This window comes from Artibeus jamaicensis, unplaced genomic scaffold (genome assembly GCF_021234435.1).
Source record: "Artibeus jamaicensis isolate MK-2021 breed Jamaican fruit bat unplaced genomic scaffold, CSHL_Jam_final contig_76, whole genome shotgun sequence".
Classification (NCBI taxonomy): Eukaryota; Metazoa; Chordata; class Mammalia; order Chiroptera; family Phyllostomidae; genus Artibeus; species Artibeus jamaicensis.
Genome location: NW_026521954.1, coordinates 15,308,684 through 15,327,348, shown reverse-complemented (window position 1 = coordinate 15,327,348; position 18,665 = coordinate 15,308,684). Strand labels below are relative to the sequence as shown.

The following is an 18,665-nucleotide window of genomic DNA, read 5'->3' as shown; positions in this document are numbered from 1 at the left end:
AGCAGATGCTGAGGGAAGAAAGATATTTCTGTCTTCCCATTAGAAGAGGAGTCATTTGACTCTTTCATGCACATTTGCACAGTTTTGCTTTTCCATTGTTAGTCATAAAAGATCAGTGCGTGGAAAATTAAGTTAATAGGGTCAGTGCAATTTGATGAAAACTAGTTTGGGGCTGTAGCTTAAAGAAGATAGAGGATAATGCACCTGATTTTATGAGCCATTTTTTTTTTACATCTGTTTGGAATAAAACTTCTGCTCTCTTGTTCCAGGATACGTATAATAACCCTGTAATTTACATCACTGAGAATGGGTTTCCCCAGGGTGACCCCACGTCTCTTGATGACTCTCAGCGCTGGGAGTATTTCAGACAGACATTTCAGGAACTGTTCAAAGGTACCATTTGGAATGATGAAAGATCAATTGTGCAAACTTATGTGCCTATTTGCATTCAGCAAAGACCAATGATTTTGAAAGCTGAAATTCATGCAAATCAGTAGAAAGCCATGTAATTAAGAAAGAGGAGGAAAAGTATTTAGGAAAGAGTAGGGTGAGGTTTTTGGCCTAGCTTCAACCTCCTAAAATTTAATCAAGTAAAAAGCAACTGTCTTCAGCATTTGGTGACTCCTGGGTGAAGGTGACATGAACAGAAGGAGTTGGTGGCTTTTGAGAGAGAACATTAGTTATTGCAAAAAGATTAACACTGATCAACTAGAGCATGCTTATTTGCATATTTTAATACCCTAGCCACCAAGAAAGGAGTTGATAGAATTTTTAGAGGACAAAAATTGAGCATTTGTGTAATAAACTTTAAGTGGTGTGAGTCTTCAATCAATGTATGTTTCATTTAAGCTGTAACCAAGCAGCCCCATTGGGAACTTTTTCTTTTGTCCTATGGATTTTGTAAAATTTGTTCCAAGACAATATTATTATTCTGGTAACTTCTTTCCCTCATGGAATTCTTTTCATGTTTGAAAACAAATGTGGAGTAATCTTTATCTGTTAACATAGATTTCTGAACCACTGAATTCCTTCCTTTTACTGCCACTGGGGACCCTAGTGCTGTATCAAGTTAATTTCTCCTCCTATAGAGGAATCATGTCATAGCAACAAAATTCAATGCAAGATGAGACTTTCAATGTCTTTCTTTTTTAACATGATAGATACTCTTTTTCGCCTCATTCTATTTGGCAGGTCCTGAAACTTTAATTAATTAAAAAGTATTAATTAATTTATTAATTTATGCATATTTTTTAGAGGGGAAGGGAGGGAGAAAGAGAGGCAGAGAAACATCAATGTGTGGTTGCTTCTAGTGCGCCCTCTTTGGGGACCTGGCTCACAGCCCAGGCATGTGCCCTGACTGGCAATTGAACCATTGACCCTTTGGTTCGAAGTCTGGTACTCAATCCACTGAACTGTACCAGCCAGGGCGAAACTATTTTCTTAAAAATTAGCCCTGGCTGGTGTAGCTCAGTGGATTGAGTGGGGGGCCTGTGAAGCAAAGGATCGTGGTTCGATTCCCAGTCAGGGCACATGCCTGGGTTGCAGGCCAGTTCCCAGTGGGGGACACGTGAGAGGCAACCACACATTGATGTTTCTCTCCCTCTCTTTCTCCCTCCCTTTCCCTCTCTCTGAAAATAAATAAAATATTTAAAAATTTAGTCATATATTGCAATCAGCTGGAAGGAATTCTGGGAAGCAACACAAAGTGATTTCTTTCTAAAACCTGAAATATGTTGACTCAATCCCTTATCGAGGTCTGGAGTTTATTGTCAGAGTATAATTGGATTCATATAATTTTTAACTCAAGCATAATAATCCCTTTGTCTTCTTGCACAGAAAACATTCTTCCTCTGCGTGGGAATTCCCATTCTGATAAGAAAGGGAAGTATCTTGTTTTCTGCTTCTTTCACTTCTCCCTGTGACTGGACCTGTGCATACTTAATCTGCTGATGTCCCCAGACTGACTCCCAGAGAAAAGTGGGCTTGTAACCACCACGCTGATTAAAGAGGCTGCAGGGATCACAAATGACTTGTCAAAATTGTCCTGTGTGTTTTGGGGAAAAATGGAAAAACAGGAATTGTCTTTTTTCATCTCGGGCTTGGAGCAATGGTTAGTGATAACCATGTAAGATCATTCAATTGCTCTTTGAAATAGTTTCCTGTACTGTATATGGTCCTCTAGACCTTTAATGATAAAGGGTCCCCCAAATTAAAACAACTAAAGACCGAAAAATGACGGAAAGCAAGAGTGGAAAAGTGAGAAGATTTGAGTTTCTGAGGGATGGGAGAAAGAGGATAGGGTAAGGAAACAAGATTCTGTTTTAAAATGTGTTGATTTTCTATTGTCTTTAAATTGATGGAGAAAGTACTAGGCACCTAAAACATAAATTGTCCACAGCATCTATGTTCTCTTATGATTTTTAACATTAGATGTTCTATATTCATTGTAATTAACACATAATATTGTATTTATTTTGCTTTTAAAAATATCACCTTTCAAAATGTGCAGAAATCTATATATTGACCAAAACCCCCATACATATGTGTGTCTATTCTGGACTGGGTGCAGTGATAACTGTTTTTCATATATTGTTGCAATCGATACCAATTATTTCATCTGTGGTGAAACTCTTTTCTAGTAACTAATCCTTTCTTTTACAAAACGCCCACCTCTCCCTATCCTCAGACTTACCATAGGGGCAGCATATAAGTAGAATAAAATACTGCATCTTGTCAGCAGATAATTGATTGGTCTAGATATAGGCACATGACATGAGCTGGGCCAATCCCAGTTCTTCCCTGGGATTCAGAACTTGGACCAGTTTGTCTCTCAGTCTGGGTTGAGGGACATTGGTGTATGTGTCCTGCCATGTCAGCTTAGGCCACGGTTGTCAAACTCATTCTCACTGGAGGCCACATCAGCCTCATGGTTTCCTTCAAAGAGCCGAATGTAATTTTAGGACTGTATAAGTGTAACTATTTCTTAACTAGGGGAAAAAAGCTCAGCATTGCTGCTGGGTAGAAGCAAGGGACCAGGCTGGATAAAGCAAGGTGGAGGGCCAGATTCAGTCCGAGAGCCTTGTGTTTGACACCTGTGGTTAAGCAGTGGGCAGGACCACTGCAGGTGCCTCCAGGGAAGTGATGACAGGAAATGGAGGGAGATTCTGGATGGCACATGGGCCTCTAATTATAGTGTTCCCCAGACCCAGCTGTGTGATGTTTTCGAGAGACATTACTTTTAATTAAGTGCTCTTTCTACTTTACCTGGCTCTGATTGGGTTCCTGTCATTTGGAACAAAGAGTCTTCATTGAGACCATCTCATTTTGTTCTCAAAACATGATGTAACCTGATATGATTGCTCCTACTTTACAGAGGAGAAAACTGAGTTATGAAAAATAAGTCATTTGTTCAAGATCACAAAGTCACTAAGTAATATCTGCTGGAACAAGGTAGACTGTGTGTATTACTACTACTGCTGCTAGAACTGCTACTACTGCTACTGTTCATGTGTTTGCTAAGATCTGTGAGCCCAGGGCTTTCCAACTCAGAGTGCTTCCTTGTTCTGTCGCACAGAACCTTTTCCTTACCTTTGCTACTCTGGGCTGACATAGATTCTTTGTGGTTTTGGTTTGTTTCTTAATTTTTTTTATTGATCAGAAAGAGACAGGGAGAGAAGGGGGGAAAACATCAATTTGTTATCCCACTTATTTTTATTTTCATTGGTTGATTCTTGCATGTGCCTTGACCAGGGATCAACCCCATGGCCTTGATATATTGGGGTGATGCTCTAACCAACAGAGGTACCCAGCCAGAGCTTCCATGGATTCTTTGAAGGTGCTTCATGCTGTCTCTGCAAGGGCTGCCAGGTCCCATGACCTTGGACAACACTCAGACATCTCCTGTCCTGCCTGTCGTCAGAGGAGTAGAGCTGCACTTACTAATCGAATTCTTGAGGTTCCTCCGAAGTAGCACTGATGATCTTGATTGCACAGTACTTTCCCAGCAAAAAACACACCACAAGCAATTAAAAATAATAACAGGCCAAGGAAGATATTCGAGGGAAGTGCTGCAGGTGAGAAGCCACCAGAACCGGGGAGCCGTGAACAATTCCTGCCTCCGACAGCACACAGAAGGACAGGCGCCAAGTGACACTGTGGTGGGATTAGTGGTGTCTGTTTAGAGGTCGCACTGATCTTTTCCGGTAGAGTCCCACAGCATTAATTGGGGGAGTAAATAGTAGGCTAATATTTTTGTCTCCTTTTGAGTAAAGGAAAAAAAGGAACATGTCATTTCAGGGGAAAAAAAAGAAATCAGCTGATGTCTTTTTAATTGTTGCATTATTTAAATGCCTTTAAATAGGTTGTGTTTTAATTAATGCAGGTAGAGATAAGAGTAAAGCAACATAGTGCAGACACCAAACACTTGAAATAACAGACAACCAGGCTTGCACTCCAGGTCTGCTGAATATTCAATGAGGGGCATGTGGCAAATTGCTCAGCCTCCAAACTCTCAGTGCATCTATACAAGTGGGATAGCAATTTCCCTAGCATGGCAATTGTGAAGATTTTACTCAGTGAGCTATTGTGGCACCTCCTGCTGGCAACGGCCTGGCACATTTCGGGCCCTCAACCAATGGCAATAATTGTTATTTTTATAAAATGTGCACTCTGAAGAATATATTTATCACCTCAACTTATTTATATTGTTGTGCTAAAAATGTCACGTTGAGACTTTCTTTAATCCTTCTCCTACCCCCGAGTCTCTAAGGTATAGCAGAATGTTCTTCATGTCGGCCTTTCTCTCTTCATTTATTCTGGGGAAGCTCTGAACAGTGTTGTAACACTGATGGTGAGTCCTCTGGAGGTGAGAGCGGCAACACCTCCCTTCATGCGTTGTTTCCCTCAGAGAGGCTACATGATTAGATGAAAAGTCAATCACTGGTAGCAGGTACCACTGTCAAGCAACTGGGTAGCTGGACCGCTCTGCCACCTAACCTTTTGTAGGTGTTTGGGAGGCAGCGCTCTTCAAAGAGTTAAACTTTTCTCACGCCGTATCCCCTCTCTGTTCTGCCCATAAAATGTGCACCAGGCCTTGCTGCTGCAGAGCCAGCAGGCACGTTGAGGTGCATGTGTACACACACGCCAGTGCATACCTCAATAATCTGAATGTTCTTAGAGAGGCGAGAGGTGTGTGAAGGTTATTCCCAAGGTGCAATACTCCAATCATGGCCGAATTCTCCCCAAAGGGCATTTGAGCCTGTGTTCAGACTGTTTCTCATAACTCCTCTGTGTGTGCCTGCCGTTCACTTGATCTTTCCTCATCCTGGAGTGCCACGGTCTTTGCCTTCTGTCTGGCCCAATCCTGTTGTTTGGAGCACAGGACCTTGCTTCGAGTCAGATAAGCCATGGGTTGAAACCGAGTTCTGCCAGGTTTTAACCTCTTCCAAGCTCAATAATTTAGGGAAGATACTTAGACATTGCTTTATCCATCTGATCTTTAAATTGAGATAAGAAGAACATACCACTCTTTTTCTTTCTATTCTAAAGAGTGGTAAAAATAAATAAAACAATGCTTATAATGCCTACATGTGGAGTCTGGCATGTGAGGAAGAATTTTGTAAGTGATGGGTAATTTGTGGGAAGGGACTCTGAACACCCTCTTAGAGCTGGGGCGGTGTCTTTCTCATAAGTGTATCTTTGGTCCTGGGCATGATTGCTGTCGGGTCGTAGGTGTTCTACACACATTTGTCCAATGGGGTTGCGTCTACCAGAGAAGACTCAGTCAATGGATAATGAGAAATAAATGTTTAAGTGATTGGGAACTGTCTTTTATTTCCCTAAAGAAATAGCCCACACAGGGCAGAAAAAAAAACACACACACAAAAACAGCCTTCTGGAAAGTTTCTGAGCAAGCCCAACTTTCCAGGCAGATCCATGCCTGAGTTGGCACAGCAGTAGACGATTGCAGAGAAGGTTTGTTAATGACCAGCTTTCAGCTTCTAATGACAAAACCCCTCAGCAAGATGTCATCAAAGTTATTGAAGACTTCACTGAAAGTGTTGAAGCTGATGCATTGTAACAAGGCGATTATAAATCTTGCAGCTTGGGTATACCACCAAGACAAGATGCTGCGCACAGACTCACCCTGCTGTTGTCTGTCAGTATTCTCCTCCCCTTTCCGCTTCCCCTTCCCCTGGAGAGCAGGTAGAGGAGAAATACATCCATTTCCCGCATAGTGCGGAACTGGCAGCCACCTGCCTAGGTCAATTTCATATCACAGAGGCCCATTTAGCTGGACAAAATGTGTTAAGCACCTGTTTTTCTAAATGTGCACTTAAAAATTCTGAGAATTAAGGGAAGATCTCGAAGGTTAATACATTAACCTTTTAGAAAAACTAACCAATTAAAAATCCATTGCAAGCTCAGAATAGAGACCCAAGTACCTGAATATTGATGCCCACTCTATACCTACTGTTTTACTGCTGCCTAAAGTGAATCTTTGTCAGCTTAGCCTCCGTGAAGCAGCAGTTCCTGCCATAGCTCGAGATGGCTCACAGCTCAGGGTCTCTGAGGAGGGGGATGGTGGAGTCCCTCGGTACTGGTGCCCCTGGCTGGACTGGATGGCAGCCACCGAAGAGGAGCAGACGCCAGAGCAGAGAAAGAAGGAGGAGATTCGAAGTCTATGCCCGATGACAGCTATCACTGTGTGCTAGTTTACAGACTTGTGGAATTTGAAGTTGTGAAGAAGACAATTTCCAACCTATTTGTGTTTCACCATCCCACATACTCACACCACACAGACATCAGACAGCTAGAGATTACAGAGTTCACCTTGGATGGACCTCGGATGGATATGCCAGATGACCGTCCCTGAATCTTTCTCCTTTACTTCCGTTCAGCGGCATAGTTACCTTTGCCCTCCATTGCCCCTATTATGAAGTGTGGTGGAGCGAAAAGTCTGCAGGGCTGGGAGAGCGGGGACTCAGTTGCCGTGTTCCAGGGGCGTGCCTTTGGGGAAGTTATCATTATCAGACTAGGGGTACGCCTTTGGGGAAGTTATCATTATCATTAGGGCTCCTGGAGGGTCAACTTCCTCACCTGTTTGACAGGACAATGTTGACTGCTACCCTGCCTAACCCAGAATCGCTTGTGGAAATATAAGCTAACTTATATCTGTGTGTGCTCCAGACACCTTAAAATGTTAAATAGTATTTTCATATTTGATCTAATTACTTCACACTTTCGATATTTTCTCTCTGGCCAAAATGCATGGTCTGGATCTCAGTGTTTCCCCGAAGGGACGGAATTGGTGTTCGTTGTTCTTTCGCCGTTTGCAGTCCTGCAGTCCCCAGACTCCCTATCCTTTCTGCTCATTTCTCAACTGCTCTAATGGTGTCATCAGTTTAGGGGTTTTAGGGGACACATGGTATGGCCAGGTGACTGGTGCAGCACTCGTCAAAGCTAGGAAGCACACACACACACACACACACACACACACGCACGCACGCACTTGTCATTGTTGAGCCACTTCTCCCAGGTGCAGCTCACATATTGCTGTGATCAGGGACATACACCATTTAGCAGGCACACCCTCTTAGAGATGCAGGACCTGGTGCCTCGCTTTCTGGGGAACAGGTTTCATGGAGTTGTCATGGGAGAAGCAGCTGTATCTCATGTCAGAGAAGCTGCCCCTGTGCTGAAGCCATTCATTCTTTCCCTCCCCTTTCTGTAGCGCTCTAATATAGACCCTGTGCTCCTCTTGACAGGCATTCTCTTGGGCTTCCTGTTAATCCAATCCCAGCTTCTCTGAGGGGGGAATTACTTAAGGTCCCCCACCATCCCAAGCCCAGTGCACTGTATAACTACTATAAAGCCTCTTTTGCAAAAAAAAAAAAAACAACAAAAAACAAAAAACAAAAACAAAACAATTCAGACCATTCCAAATATACCCTCCATTTTTAATGACAATCTGTCTAGGAGTTTTTGTGTGATGTAGTGGCAAACAGAGGCTCAGTTTTATTTTTATAACTTAAAAGAAAACTGTAAAATAATTGAAGTATAATTTATCAGAAGAAAATATACTTTTCCAATCTGAAGGGTAGACTGAATGGAATCTTGTTGAAAAGGGAAAAAGAGAAAGAATTTGATAATCATTTTTAAATTAAATATACTTGACATATAACATTTTGTAAGTGTAAGTTATACATGTTTATTTGATAGATTTCTGTATTGCAACATGATTATCACTCACTGTTAGTGAGCACCTCTATTATATTATAAGATTATCATATTTATTTTTGTTGCCAGAATAATTAAGGTCTTAGTTTCTTAGCAACTTTGAAATGTATAACACAAAATTGTTGACTACATCACTAGGGTGTGCATTAGCTCTCCAGCAATTATTGATCAATTAGTTCCCAGTTCATACCCTTAAATAGCATATCCCCAATCCTTCCACCCCAGCCTCTGGGAACCATCCTTCTGCTCTCTGTTCCTATGACTTTGGCTTCTTTTAGATTCTTTATATAAGTGGTAACAGGCAGTGTTTGCTTTTTTCTGCCTGACTTAATTCACTTAGCGTAATGACTGAAATGTCCATCTATATTGTTGAAAATGGCAGGACTTCCCTTTTTCTTTTAGTAGAATAATATTCCATTATGTGTATGGATATATATATATACACATATACATATATATACATATACATATACATATATATATACACATGTGTGTATATATATATGTATGTATTATACATTAGGACTATAAGGCACACCTAGGTTTTAGAAGAGGAAAATAGAAAAAATAGAGGAAAAAGCAAAAATGTGGTAAAATATTTAATAACCTGTGGCCCTTCTCCACCACTGGCCCACCCCCCACAGTGAGCCAGGTGGGCTATATTCGGATGATAAGATGCACCCCCATTTTCTTCCCAGATTTGGGGGTGTGTCTTATAGTTTGAAAATATGATATATATATATATATATATATACACACACACACACACACAACAACAACTTCTTTATTCATTCGTTGATCCATACTTAGATTGTTTTCATATCTTGGCTATTATAAATAATGCAATAAATATAGTAGTGCATATATATCTTAGTTATCATCAAGGTCAGTGTTGGCAAGATGTAGAGAAAGGGAACCCTCGTGCACTGTTGGTAGGGATGTAAATAGTTTCAGCCACTATGGAACAAGTATCAAGGATCTTTAAAAAATGAAAAACAAAACTAGCATCTGATCCAACAATCTCACTTCTGAGCATATATTCAAAGGAAATGAAGATAGGAGTTTGAACAGATAAGGATGTTTCAAAACCCATTCCAGGAGAGAGCAATGCTGGAATATTCAGGTGATGGGAGGACTGTAGGAATTGAGAGAGGGTGAACTTATAAGGTTGTACCCATGGTACAACCTAGGTGAAGTGGTCTTCAAGCATCTGCCTGCATTAGCTCTTATTTCCTGATGTCCAAAATAACCTGAAAATAATTACCTGTCCTCTTAGTTATCTTGAGAATTAAAAAAGCACGTCTGGGATAGAAGCTAACGGAATCTGTCTCAGTGTGATTAGCAGGGGTTGCCCGGGTAACTGTGTTAGGAAGGATTCCCTTGGACAGCTGTAGAGATGTGGAGAGAATAGGGAGAAGTGGAGGGTCAGATGTTAACCATTCCTTTTCAGGAAACTTAACATGAGTTTTCCAGAGCTTGGGAAGGGATATTTTCCATTATAAATTAATACATCAACATGGTGTTTTGCAAATTGACATCTTGCATATTCATCAGTGAGGATTAGCTTTGATTGCACAAAAAAACGTTTCTGGATTTGTAGTATTGACAACCAGACCTCAAGCAGTGTGAATGTTGCTAGGTCTACAGCTTTCCTGTGTAGGGTCTTCTTACCTTACCTGTTTGTTACTTCAACTTTACTTACGCTGGTTAGTCACTCTGCAGTGACATTAACATTGTTTCTGCCAGCCTTACTAGACTCGTTGGGTGAGTTACTGGTTAATCATGCCCTATATTATCTTTCCAGCAAAGACCATGACACCTTGTAGAAGAAAATCAGCCATATTATGAATGGAAACATTAAAAACTGGTGCTAAAACGGATTCATGGGCCTCTTACACACCCGTAGGCTTATCACAATTAAGTATGTGTTGAATAAGATAACTGAATAGCTGGAACTTGAAAGACATTTAGATTATTGAAGATAATGGCCCTTATTATCCTTGAAAGGAAGGAAAAAATCATTTTAGGAGAAAATGGAAGTTATTAAATGGTATAAGTACTCATAGGTAAGAAAAGTGTCTATAAAGATTTTATTCACTATTCTTTGAAGGCAAAATTTCAACTAGAGTACAGTTTTGGAGTTTTGAGCTATATATACATAACACCCAGTAGGTGCACAGTAAATGTTTAAGGAGTGACCAGGTGACTGAGTCTAGATTAGCAGAAAACCTGAATTACTCTTGGGAATTGTAATGAAATGTTAGATCCACTGTATTATTATTTTTTAATTTCTAAAGATATGGTGCAATAGATTGCTTTTACTATTATAAGAATGATTTTTATGCATTGAGATTATTCACGGGTGCTAATTGTACCACTGGATATTAAACTTGGGTTTGTTGTGACAGTAGTTAGAGTATAAGGTAAAGTTTTTAAACTTTCTTTATGTAAAAACACTTAACTTCTCTGTGCCTCAGTTTCTTTATCTGAAAAATAAAAGTGTTGAACTAGCTATACTTTGGGGATCTTTCCAGCTTAAGAGTTATGTGGTCCTCTAAATATCTTTTTTAGGCATTGATGTTGAGAATCACATTTTATTAGAACTCTTTATAATTTCTTAGGCTATAAAATTAAGTCTAAGAAATTATAATTAATAGTCTTATTTTAACTTTCATCATTCTTCTCCCCTAGCTACTTAATTTGATATTGAACACCTGGTCATAAAATTAGACCTTGGTCTTCAGTGAACTATTTCTATTGATATTGATTCAGGTTCCAGGTGACATTTTCTTGACCTTCAACTTGAGTGTTTCTTTCTGCTATTTCACCCATATTGAAAATGAATCTCACTTTCCTTCCTCTGAGAAAGTTATCCCTTGGAGCTCAGAGTCAGGAGGGCCATCCCAGATTCAGGTTTAACAAAGTTACTCTAGAGAGCATAAAATCTCAGAGAGGAAATGGAATGGACAAATCAGTCCAAAGCACTGGAGTAAAACCTCCCGCTGAACAAGGCGACAGCAGTTCCAGTCGTGAGCAGTGAAATCCCCTTCAAAACACGATCATGCCAAGCACCGCCTCATCTCTCAAGTTTTAAGACAGTTAAGTATGAGTTTCAAGCTTTGACATAATGTGTAATTTGGTTTAGTTAGGCAGTCAGTCATTTTAACTTTCTTTAAATTTAACTTGAGCATGAAACTTCTGTCTGTGAGTGAGAGCCTTAATTAGAAGGTGGGGTCAAGCTGTAGCATCTTCAGAATTACCTTCCTGCCATCATTTTGTGTAGAGACTTCATAGATGGGCAGTCTCTCTTTTTCTATTCTGAACTTTTTGAACAAGAAGCTCCCTCTCATCAGGACTCCTTTTACCCCAAGTTACTGTTTAGGTAGCTTTTTCTTCAATGCAATAAAAGTATTAGCCTGGTGCTAGAAGTGAAAATAGTTTCTTTTGGAATAGAAAGGTTCTCATGGCTTATCTGGAAATGCCCTGTGCTGGGTGCGGGGAGGGAGGCCTGTCTCTCTAAATAGGGTCACCTCAGCCGCCACAAAGTCTCCTATGTGTGAATGAGATGAGCTGAGACAGTATCATGGCCTGAGATTATTCTGTGCCATCCTACAGTTCAGCCGCATCTCCCCTCTTGTTTGTGAAATCCCATTAGAGGAGTCACTGCCTGCTTTGGAGATAAGTGAAACCATTGTGGGTGGAGGAAGAAAAGGCATTTGAACCCTGGAGAGTTTTAACGGGAGCTGGTGAGTGAAGGTGAATGAGAAGCCATAAATGTTCTGTGTGAACACATGAAGGAGTCTGGTTTTTCCTCGCCTAAGGGGCCGTTTCAGAAACAGTGCCGACCTTCTAGGGAGCGGCTTTCTTGGCAGGTGAGCCCGTGCGAAGCACCTAGAATGTTTCAATGAGAATGTGCTCTCTGGGTTTTGCTGTGGCCCAGACAGTGTTGACTCTTTTCCTGTTGTGGGTTTTGATGTTATTCCCCCAGAAATCGGTTTTATTTAATGTATCCAGGTCTTAAGTTTTCCAATAAAGAAAAAAATCTCCATAAAAAATAAAGAAAAAAAACACATTAAGGAGTTTGGAACTAAAAAGCAGATGATGAGATCAGCTGTCTTACCTCAGCTGACAAAATAAATTTTCCCCCCTCCTAATTAAGTGGAATACATTTCTTTAATAGATTTAAACCCAGCCTAAAGTTTTCAATAATTGTAAACAACCAGAGTCTTTTCTAAGTCATAGTCAAATCCAATATGTTTTATAGTTAAACATAAGTGGAAAGGCTCAAAAATTAGATCACAGCATAATAATGAGTAAATGAGTATATATTAAGTATATGTTTATCAGTCAATCATTTGGTCATGTGGCCAAGGCTCTGCTGGTTTAGTCTCTTAAAACATTTTTCTTCCAAAGATGTTCCAGCTATGTTCTTGATTCTTTGAGTCAGCTGTTGGCCTTTCACTTAGAAAAAAGAAAGAAAACTTCAAAAACAGTTTATGGACAAAGTTTGCTGGCCTCATGAATACATGATAGCAGTCTCAGGGATGGCTCAGAAAAAAACCTTTAGCAGAAAAATAAACAACATGACCCACTGAGTGGATATAAGTTTTGTAGAGGGAGCCGGCGAATTTTATGAATACTTTTACACGGCAAGGCTTGCTTGTTTGACCCAGTGAAAGGGAATATTCCTTGACGAGTTCTACAGTCAAAACCTGGCTCTGACACCCTTTCATGTTGTGTGACCTTGGACAAGTTATTCTAACTCTATGAATATCAGTTCATCATCTGCAAAATTTTATTTTTGGTGAGGATTAATGATATACTTCACATCCCAGCAAAATGCCTAGCACATAAATCCCCCAAATGATAACTAGTGCAGTGAATTCTTTGTTACCAAGCATCTATTAAACAGGATTTTAGAAAAACCCTGACTTCCTGCACAGTCATCAAGCACTGATAATTTATGCTTCTCTTGATGACCCTGAAATGCATTCTGAATAATTAGAGAAAGATTAAATTATAATCAGTTTAGTTTCAGTGTTAAGTATATTTTAATTTATTCTCATTCTTTAAAAATTTGTAATCCTTCTGCATGTGGTAACAATTAACAAAAAATATTTGATTAGCTGAAGCACTTCACTTCCTGACTGTCTGCCTAATAAAGATGGTCTGTATAGTGTTGAAGCCCCATTTCTGCCCTGCGGATAAACTGGACATTTGCCGGGTGGGTTGATTTCACACCAATTCTACATCCATCCTTAGAGCCAATGTGTAGACTTATTGCCTCTTGAAAATTCTAGAATTAATCTTTAAACATCCTTAGACAACAGTCTTAGCCTACACAAGGTCCTCCTTGCATCATTTTGATCACAAAGTTGTAATGCTGGTCCTCCCATCTGATTTTGTGCAGAAGAGTAACTAAATATTCTAGCCCTTCAGGTTGTCTGATTTTTTTAAAAATGGATTTTAGAGATGGTCATCTCAACTGACATTAGTAATCAATCTGTCTTGGTGTTTTATTAACCTTTACTCTTGTGAAGTCATGTTTTAGACTTATTTTCACAGGGTTTTTTAGTCTAAATAATCTTTTTGAGGAAAACTTCACGATGCATTTTATCATTTTTGTGATTCTTCTTTTCACCTACCACAGTCTCTCTCCTCTTTGCCCCACTCCCCCACATGATGTCATAGGCTGCTTTATTTTTTTCTTTTTAATTAATTTTATTTAGTTATTTTTCAAGTACAGTTTTTTGTCTATTTTTCCCATCCCAGCCACCCCCGCCCCTTGCTCCCCACCTCCCTCCCATTTCCACCCCCCTTAGTTCTCGTCCCTGTGTCCTTCCTATTTGTTCCTCCAAATCCCTCCCCCTTTTCCCCCTTAACTGCTTTAAAATGTGGCTTAACAACTATCTTTTGTTAAAAATAAGTCTCTTCAAAAACTTATCAGCATTATTGTTTCTTTGTGATCTCAGTATGTTCATTTTCAGGGAAACAGATGGACTTCAGTGGTTTAATTGATCACCATAGGACATAGTATGCATTAATCCTTTTTTTTTTTTTGGTCCAGGCTCATTCTGCCATCTCTAAAATCTCTGCTTAGCCCTGAAATCCCCCCTTTCTACCCAATAGTCTTCTCTTCCATAATGTTCTTCACATGCCAGCTGATATCCCCAGACAGAGAGTGCAGTGGTAGCAGTAGAAGGATGCTGATTGTTACCTTCAAAGAAAGAGCAAGGCCAAGGGGGAAAGAGATGGTGAAAAGTTAACTTTGCTTTCCATGCCCAGGCAACACTTGACCCTGGCATGCTGGCCATAGTGGGTAGGGTGCTCTGGTCACAATGTACAAGTCTTCTTTGGTGATGTCTGGGTGGGTGCTGGGTGAGGATATGGGGCCTGGGTGTATTGCCAGAAAGCAGCCATTAGCATTCTGCTCCACTGCTGCGATTTATCTAAGACTCAGCTCACTAGGTAGCTTTCCCTCGGTTGATAAGGTAAGCTGTCTGTTACCGCTATTGTGTGTAGTTTCTCCCCCAAGTGATTTTTTTCTCTTACAGATAGATATTACAAGTCAGCAACTCAATGGTATCGATATCACTGCTTCTGTAGCTACAGAAAACCTATACCTATTTAAGTACTGCAGACACTCTTCATGTTTGATAAACCGCATTTATATTATATGACTCTTGAATCTTCTGGGAACCATGATTTTGAACTTGGGTAAATTGGAATGGTCAATCGCAATGTTGACTAGGCTTCTTTAACAAGTATGACATTTTAATGAACACAGCATCAGATCACCTGGCAGAACAAATACATCATGTTAAGATAGAGTGATAAAACTTAGGAACATTCACGAAATGGGCATTAAGATATCTTCACTCATCTTCTGTACCAATGCATTATTGGTCACAGAAATGTTGTACTGAATGTGTTTGTCAGTAGTTGAAGGAAGTTAATATCATATTTTTTATTTTAACTTTTTATAAGAGTTTTATAGTGGTTTAATTGACATCTAAATTATATTATTTTAAGTATACAACATAATGATTTGATATCTGTATATATTGTGGAATGATCACAATAAGTTTAAGTTTGTTTTCAACTTTTGACATTCCTAAAGTTGGGGTCTTTTATAAATATAGGTGATTGCCTTCATTCTAAGTCATTTATTGCTTTCCTTTTATTTAAGGAAGATTTGCTTATTTAAACGTGTATTTTTCTTTTGTACTTCTTTTTTAAAAATATTTTTGTGTGTAACACAAGCATGGTTAAACCTGTTATTCAGAGTAATGATAAGCAGGGCAATTAAAAACTGCCAGTTTAAACTTGTTGAGAAGTATTAATTTTTGTCAATTATTGAAGATGGGCCATTTGATTACATTCAGGTTCTTAATAAAAAGAAATATCAGGCCTGGCTGGTGTGGCTCAGTGGATTGAGCACCAGCCTGTGAACTAAAGGGTCACTAGTTTAGTTCTCAGTCAGGGCACATGCCTGGGTTTCAGGCCAGGTCCCCAGTAGGAGCCACATAAGAAGCAACCACACATTGGTGTTTCTCTCCTTTTCTTTCTCCCTCCCTTCTCCTCTCCCTAAAAATAAACAAATAAAGTCTTAAAAAGAAAACAAAGAAATATCAGGTAGTATACTAGCCAAACACAGGAGGGAATGGGGGAATGCAAATAACCTGCTGAGAGAGGTTGACATAAACCTTGAAAAGTGGTCCTAGCCTCCTGACACTCAGGTCACAAGGGCTTCACCATTAGTCACCTCAGTGGTTTTGTCACTGTGCTCTGTGAAGCCTTGGGTTCCATGGAGGTATCTTTGGGGACACTGTTAGGTTGCCTAGAATGAAGGTGAGAAACCAGGGCTCTGGGGCACCTCCACTTTTACTGGTTGTATGTATTAGGACTCCATAAGGATGTTCATTTGAAAGGAAAACTGTTGCTTTCAAAAAACAAAAGAAATGTGGAAAGGCCCTGACTAATAAGATCTCATTATCAGAAAGGGAAGAAACATAGTAGTTCCTTCAAGGCAATGAAGCTTAAGTTCTTTTCTCTTTTACTTAAAAAAAACCAAACCAACAACTTATCTCAACATACAGGAAAATGCAGGTACCTGTATAGTTGTGACCCAGATTTAACAAATGTTTTTGTCACATATATTTTACATTTTAAAGAAGAAATAAAATGCTATAGATGCAGGTGAAGCCCCTGTGTATGCTTCCCTAGTGCCTTCTCCTCCCTGCCACACCTGAGATAACCATGAATCTGAAGCTGATGAACATCTACCTAATGCATTTATATTTTGATACAAATGCATGTACCCATCAGCTATTTGTATATTTATTGTGCATTTTACTATTTATATAAATGATGTCACACTATGCATATCCATTTTCAACATTACGTTCTTTAAGATTTATTTATGCTGATACTTTTAGCTTTAAGTCACTCTTTTTAATGGATCTATGGTATTTTGATACATGAACAAACCACATTTATTTATCTATTCTCATGTTGATGGGCATTTGGGGTCCAAATTATGGACATTTTTTCACTTTCACAAACAGTGCTTTATTGAATATCCTTCACTAGCTCCTTTGTTTGAAAGGCATTTTATACATGGGAGTTTATAAAGCAGTCCTACAGTTAGCCCACATGGTGTCTTTGTACCATTTAGAATGAGGCTTCCTTTCCTGAAAACACTTTATATGTTTCTGGAAATTGGTCACAAAGAACAAAAAAATCTACAGTGACCTTATGACAAGGGTGTCCTCCAGAGTCAGGTGAAGTAAAACCTGTTCAAGTCATAAGTAGCAGCCCTGGATATAGGGGGCTCTGTAAGTACAAAGATCCATAGCATACAGAGAGTTTAGGTGAGTTAGTGTGCTCAACAGGTTAGCAACTGGAATCTAAATACAATATGTATGCTTAATACTTATATGAGGCTTTTCTAGCTAATGGTTCAGGCTGGCAGAACCAAGTGAAGGTGTGAGGACATGAAGATGTGAGATCAGTTTCCCCCTTGCCAGAACACTGTCCTCAAGTCCCTTCTGTGTATGCACATGTACAGTGCAGACTTCTGCTAGGCCTCATCTGCTAACTCAACTGTATGCTCCTATGGAAGCGTAAACTCTGCTGTTGCTCTGGGAAGGGAAGTTAGACTTGTATTGAGCTGGGGTACCAAACTGTGAGCCTCCCACTGCAGCCGGTGCTGCGAGTATCAATACATTGGAATTTTGATTGAAGTTCCTTTGGTCCTCACTAGGTGGCTTCGCCCGGAGATGAAAACCCCACAACAGGCAGTGCGATGCACCCTGTATTGTTTAGAGGAGTTTAATAAGGGAGAGATTCTGCCCTGCTCTGGAAGTCTTGAAAGTCTAATGTTTGCTTTGCAAAGCCCTTGTAATGAGATGTCGCACAAGACAGTTTACCAGGGAACATGGTAGGTGTCTATAGTTTCTTTCTGCTTGACCCTGTCACATGCAGCACTTTAATCGATTGTTTGGGTGTAGAGTTGAGGGAATGTGTTTCAAATTAGCAAATGACAAAAAGCTCATTAGGAGAGAGCAAAAACACATTTGCCACTGCAGTATGGTGGTGTGTTCATTTTCATCACTTAGGTCTTAGCTGAAATTTCACCTCCTCACAGATGCTTTCACTGAGGATCAACATATGGCCTCCATTTCTGATCAGCTTCTGCCATTTTTTCCTTAGCCTATGTTTTTAACCTTAGTTGCTTACCTTTATTTTCAGTTGTTAACCTTATATGTTAACCTACGTTTTTAACTATCGTTGTTTACTTATTTCCTGACACATCTCCATAGACTAAAAGCTTCATGAGAGAAGCACACTTCCCTATTCATTTCTGAATAGGGAACTCCAGGATGTAGAATATTCCTCGCACATTAATAGGAACTTAGTAAATTCTTATTGATTGAAAGAAAATTGTGGGATTTATTGAGGAATAGTAGATAAAGAAGTGATCTGATCGGATTCCTGGTTTAGAAATGAAACTTAGAAGGAGTTGGAACTAGATGCCTGGCAGCCATTGTTGAATATGGAGGCAAACATGTCTGTGTAGTCACTTAAGAACTTGCCTCTTGCTTTCATTCAGTGGCAAATCTACTGACTATAAAATGAAAAGCATCACCGTCGGTTTATATCTGTATTATTACCTTCCATTCATGGCACCACTGAGTATGAATAATACTATTAACAATTTAAATTGAACCCAGGAAAGAGTGTCTAGGATGAGCTCTTCTAAGGATGGCCCTAATCATTTTTTTTTAATTGTTAAAGAACTGTCAGGTAGAAGACTAAAAAGACTCATTTTGTGTTGTCAGAGAGGGCAGAACTCAGGCCAGTGGGGGCCCATTATGTGAAAGCAAGTTTCAGTTCAACATAAGATAGAGTTCTCTAACAATTAG

At 39.7% G+C, this 18,665-nt stretch overlaps 1 protein-coding gene across 1 annotated transcript in view; it reads left to right on the top strand.

Annotated features, from left to right (window-relative positions):
* Positions 1–18,665, top strand: part of LOC119045894 (cytosolic beta-glucosidase) — a 101,198-nt gene that overhangs the window by 40,645 nt on the left and 41,888 nt on the right. The window contains exon 4 of the mRNA XM_037140735.2: positions 270–393. Coding sequence (XP_036996630.2) covers positions 270–393 — 124 coding nt within the window. The remainder of the gene's footprint in view (positions 1–269; positions 394–18,665) is intronic.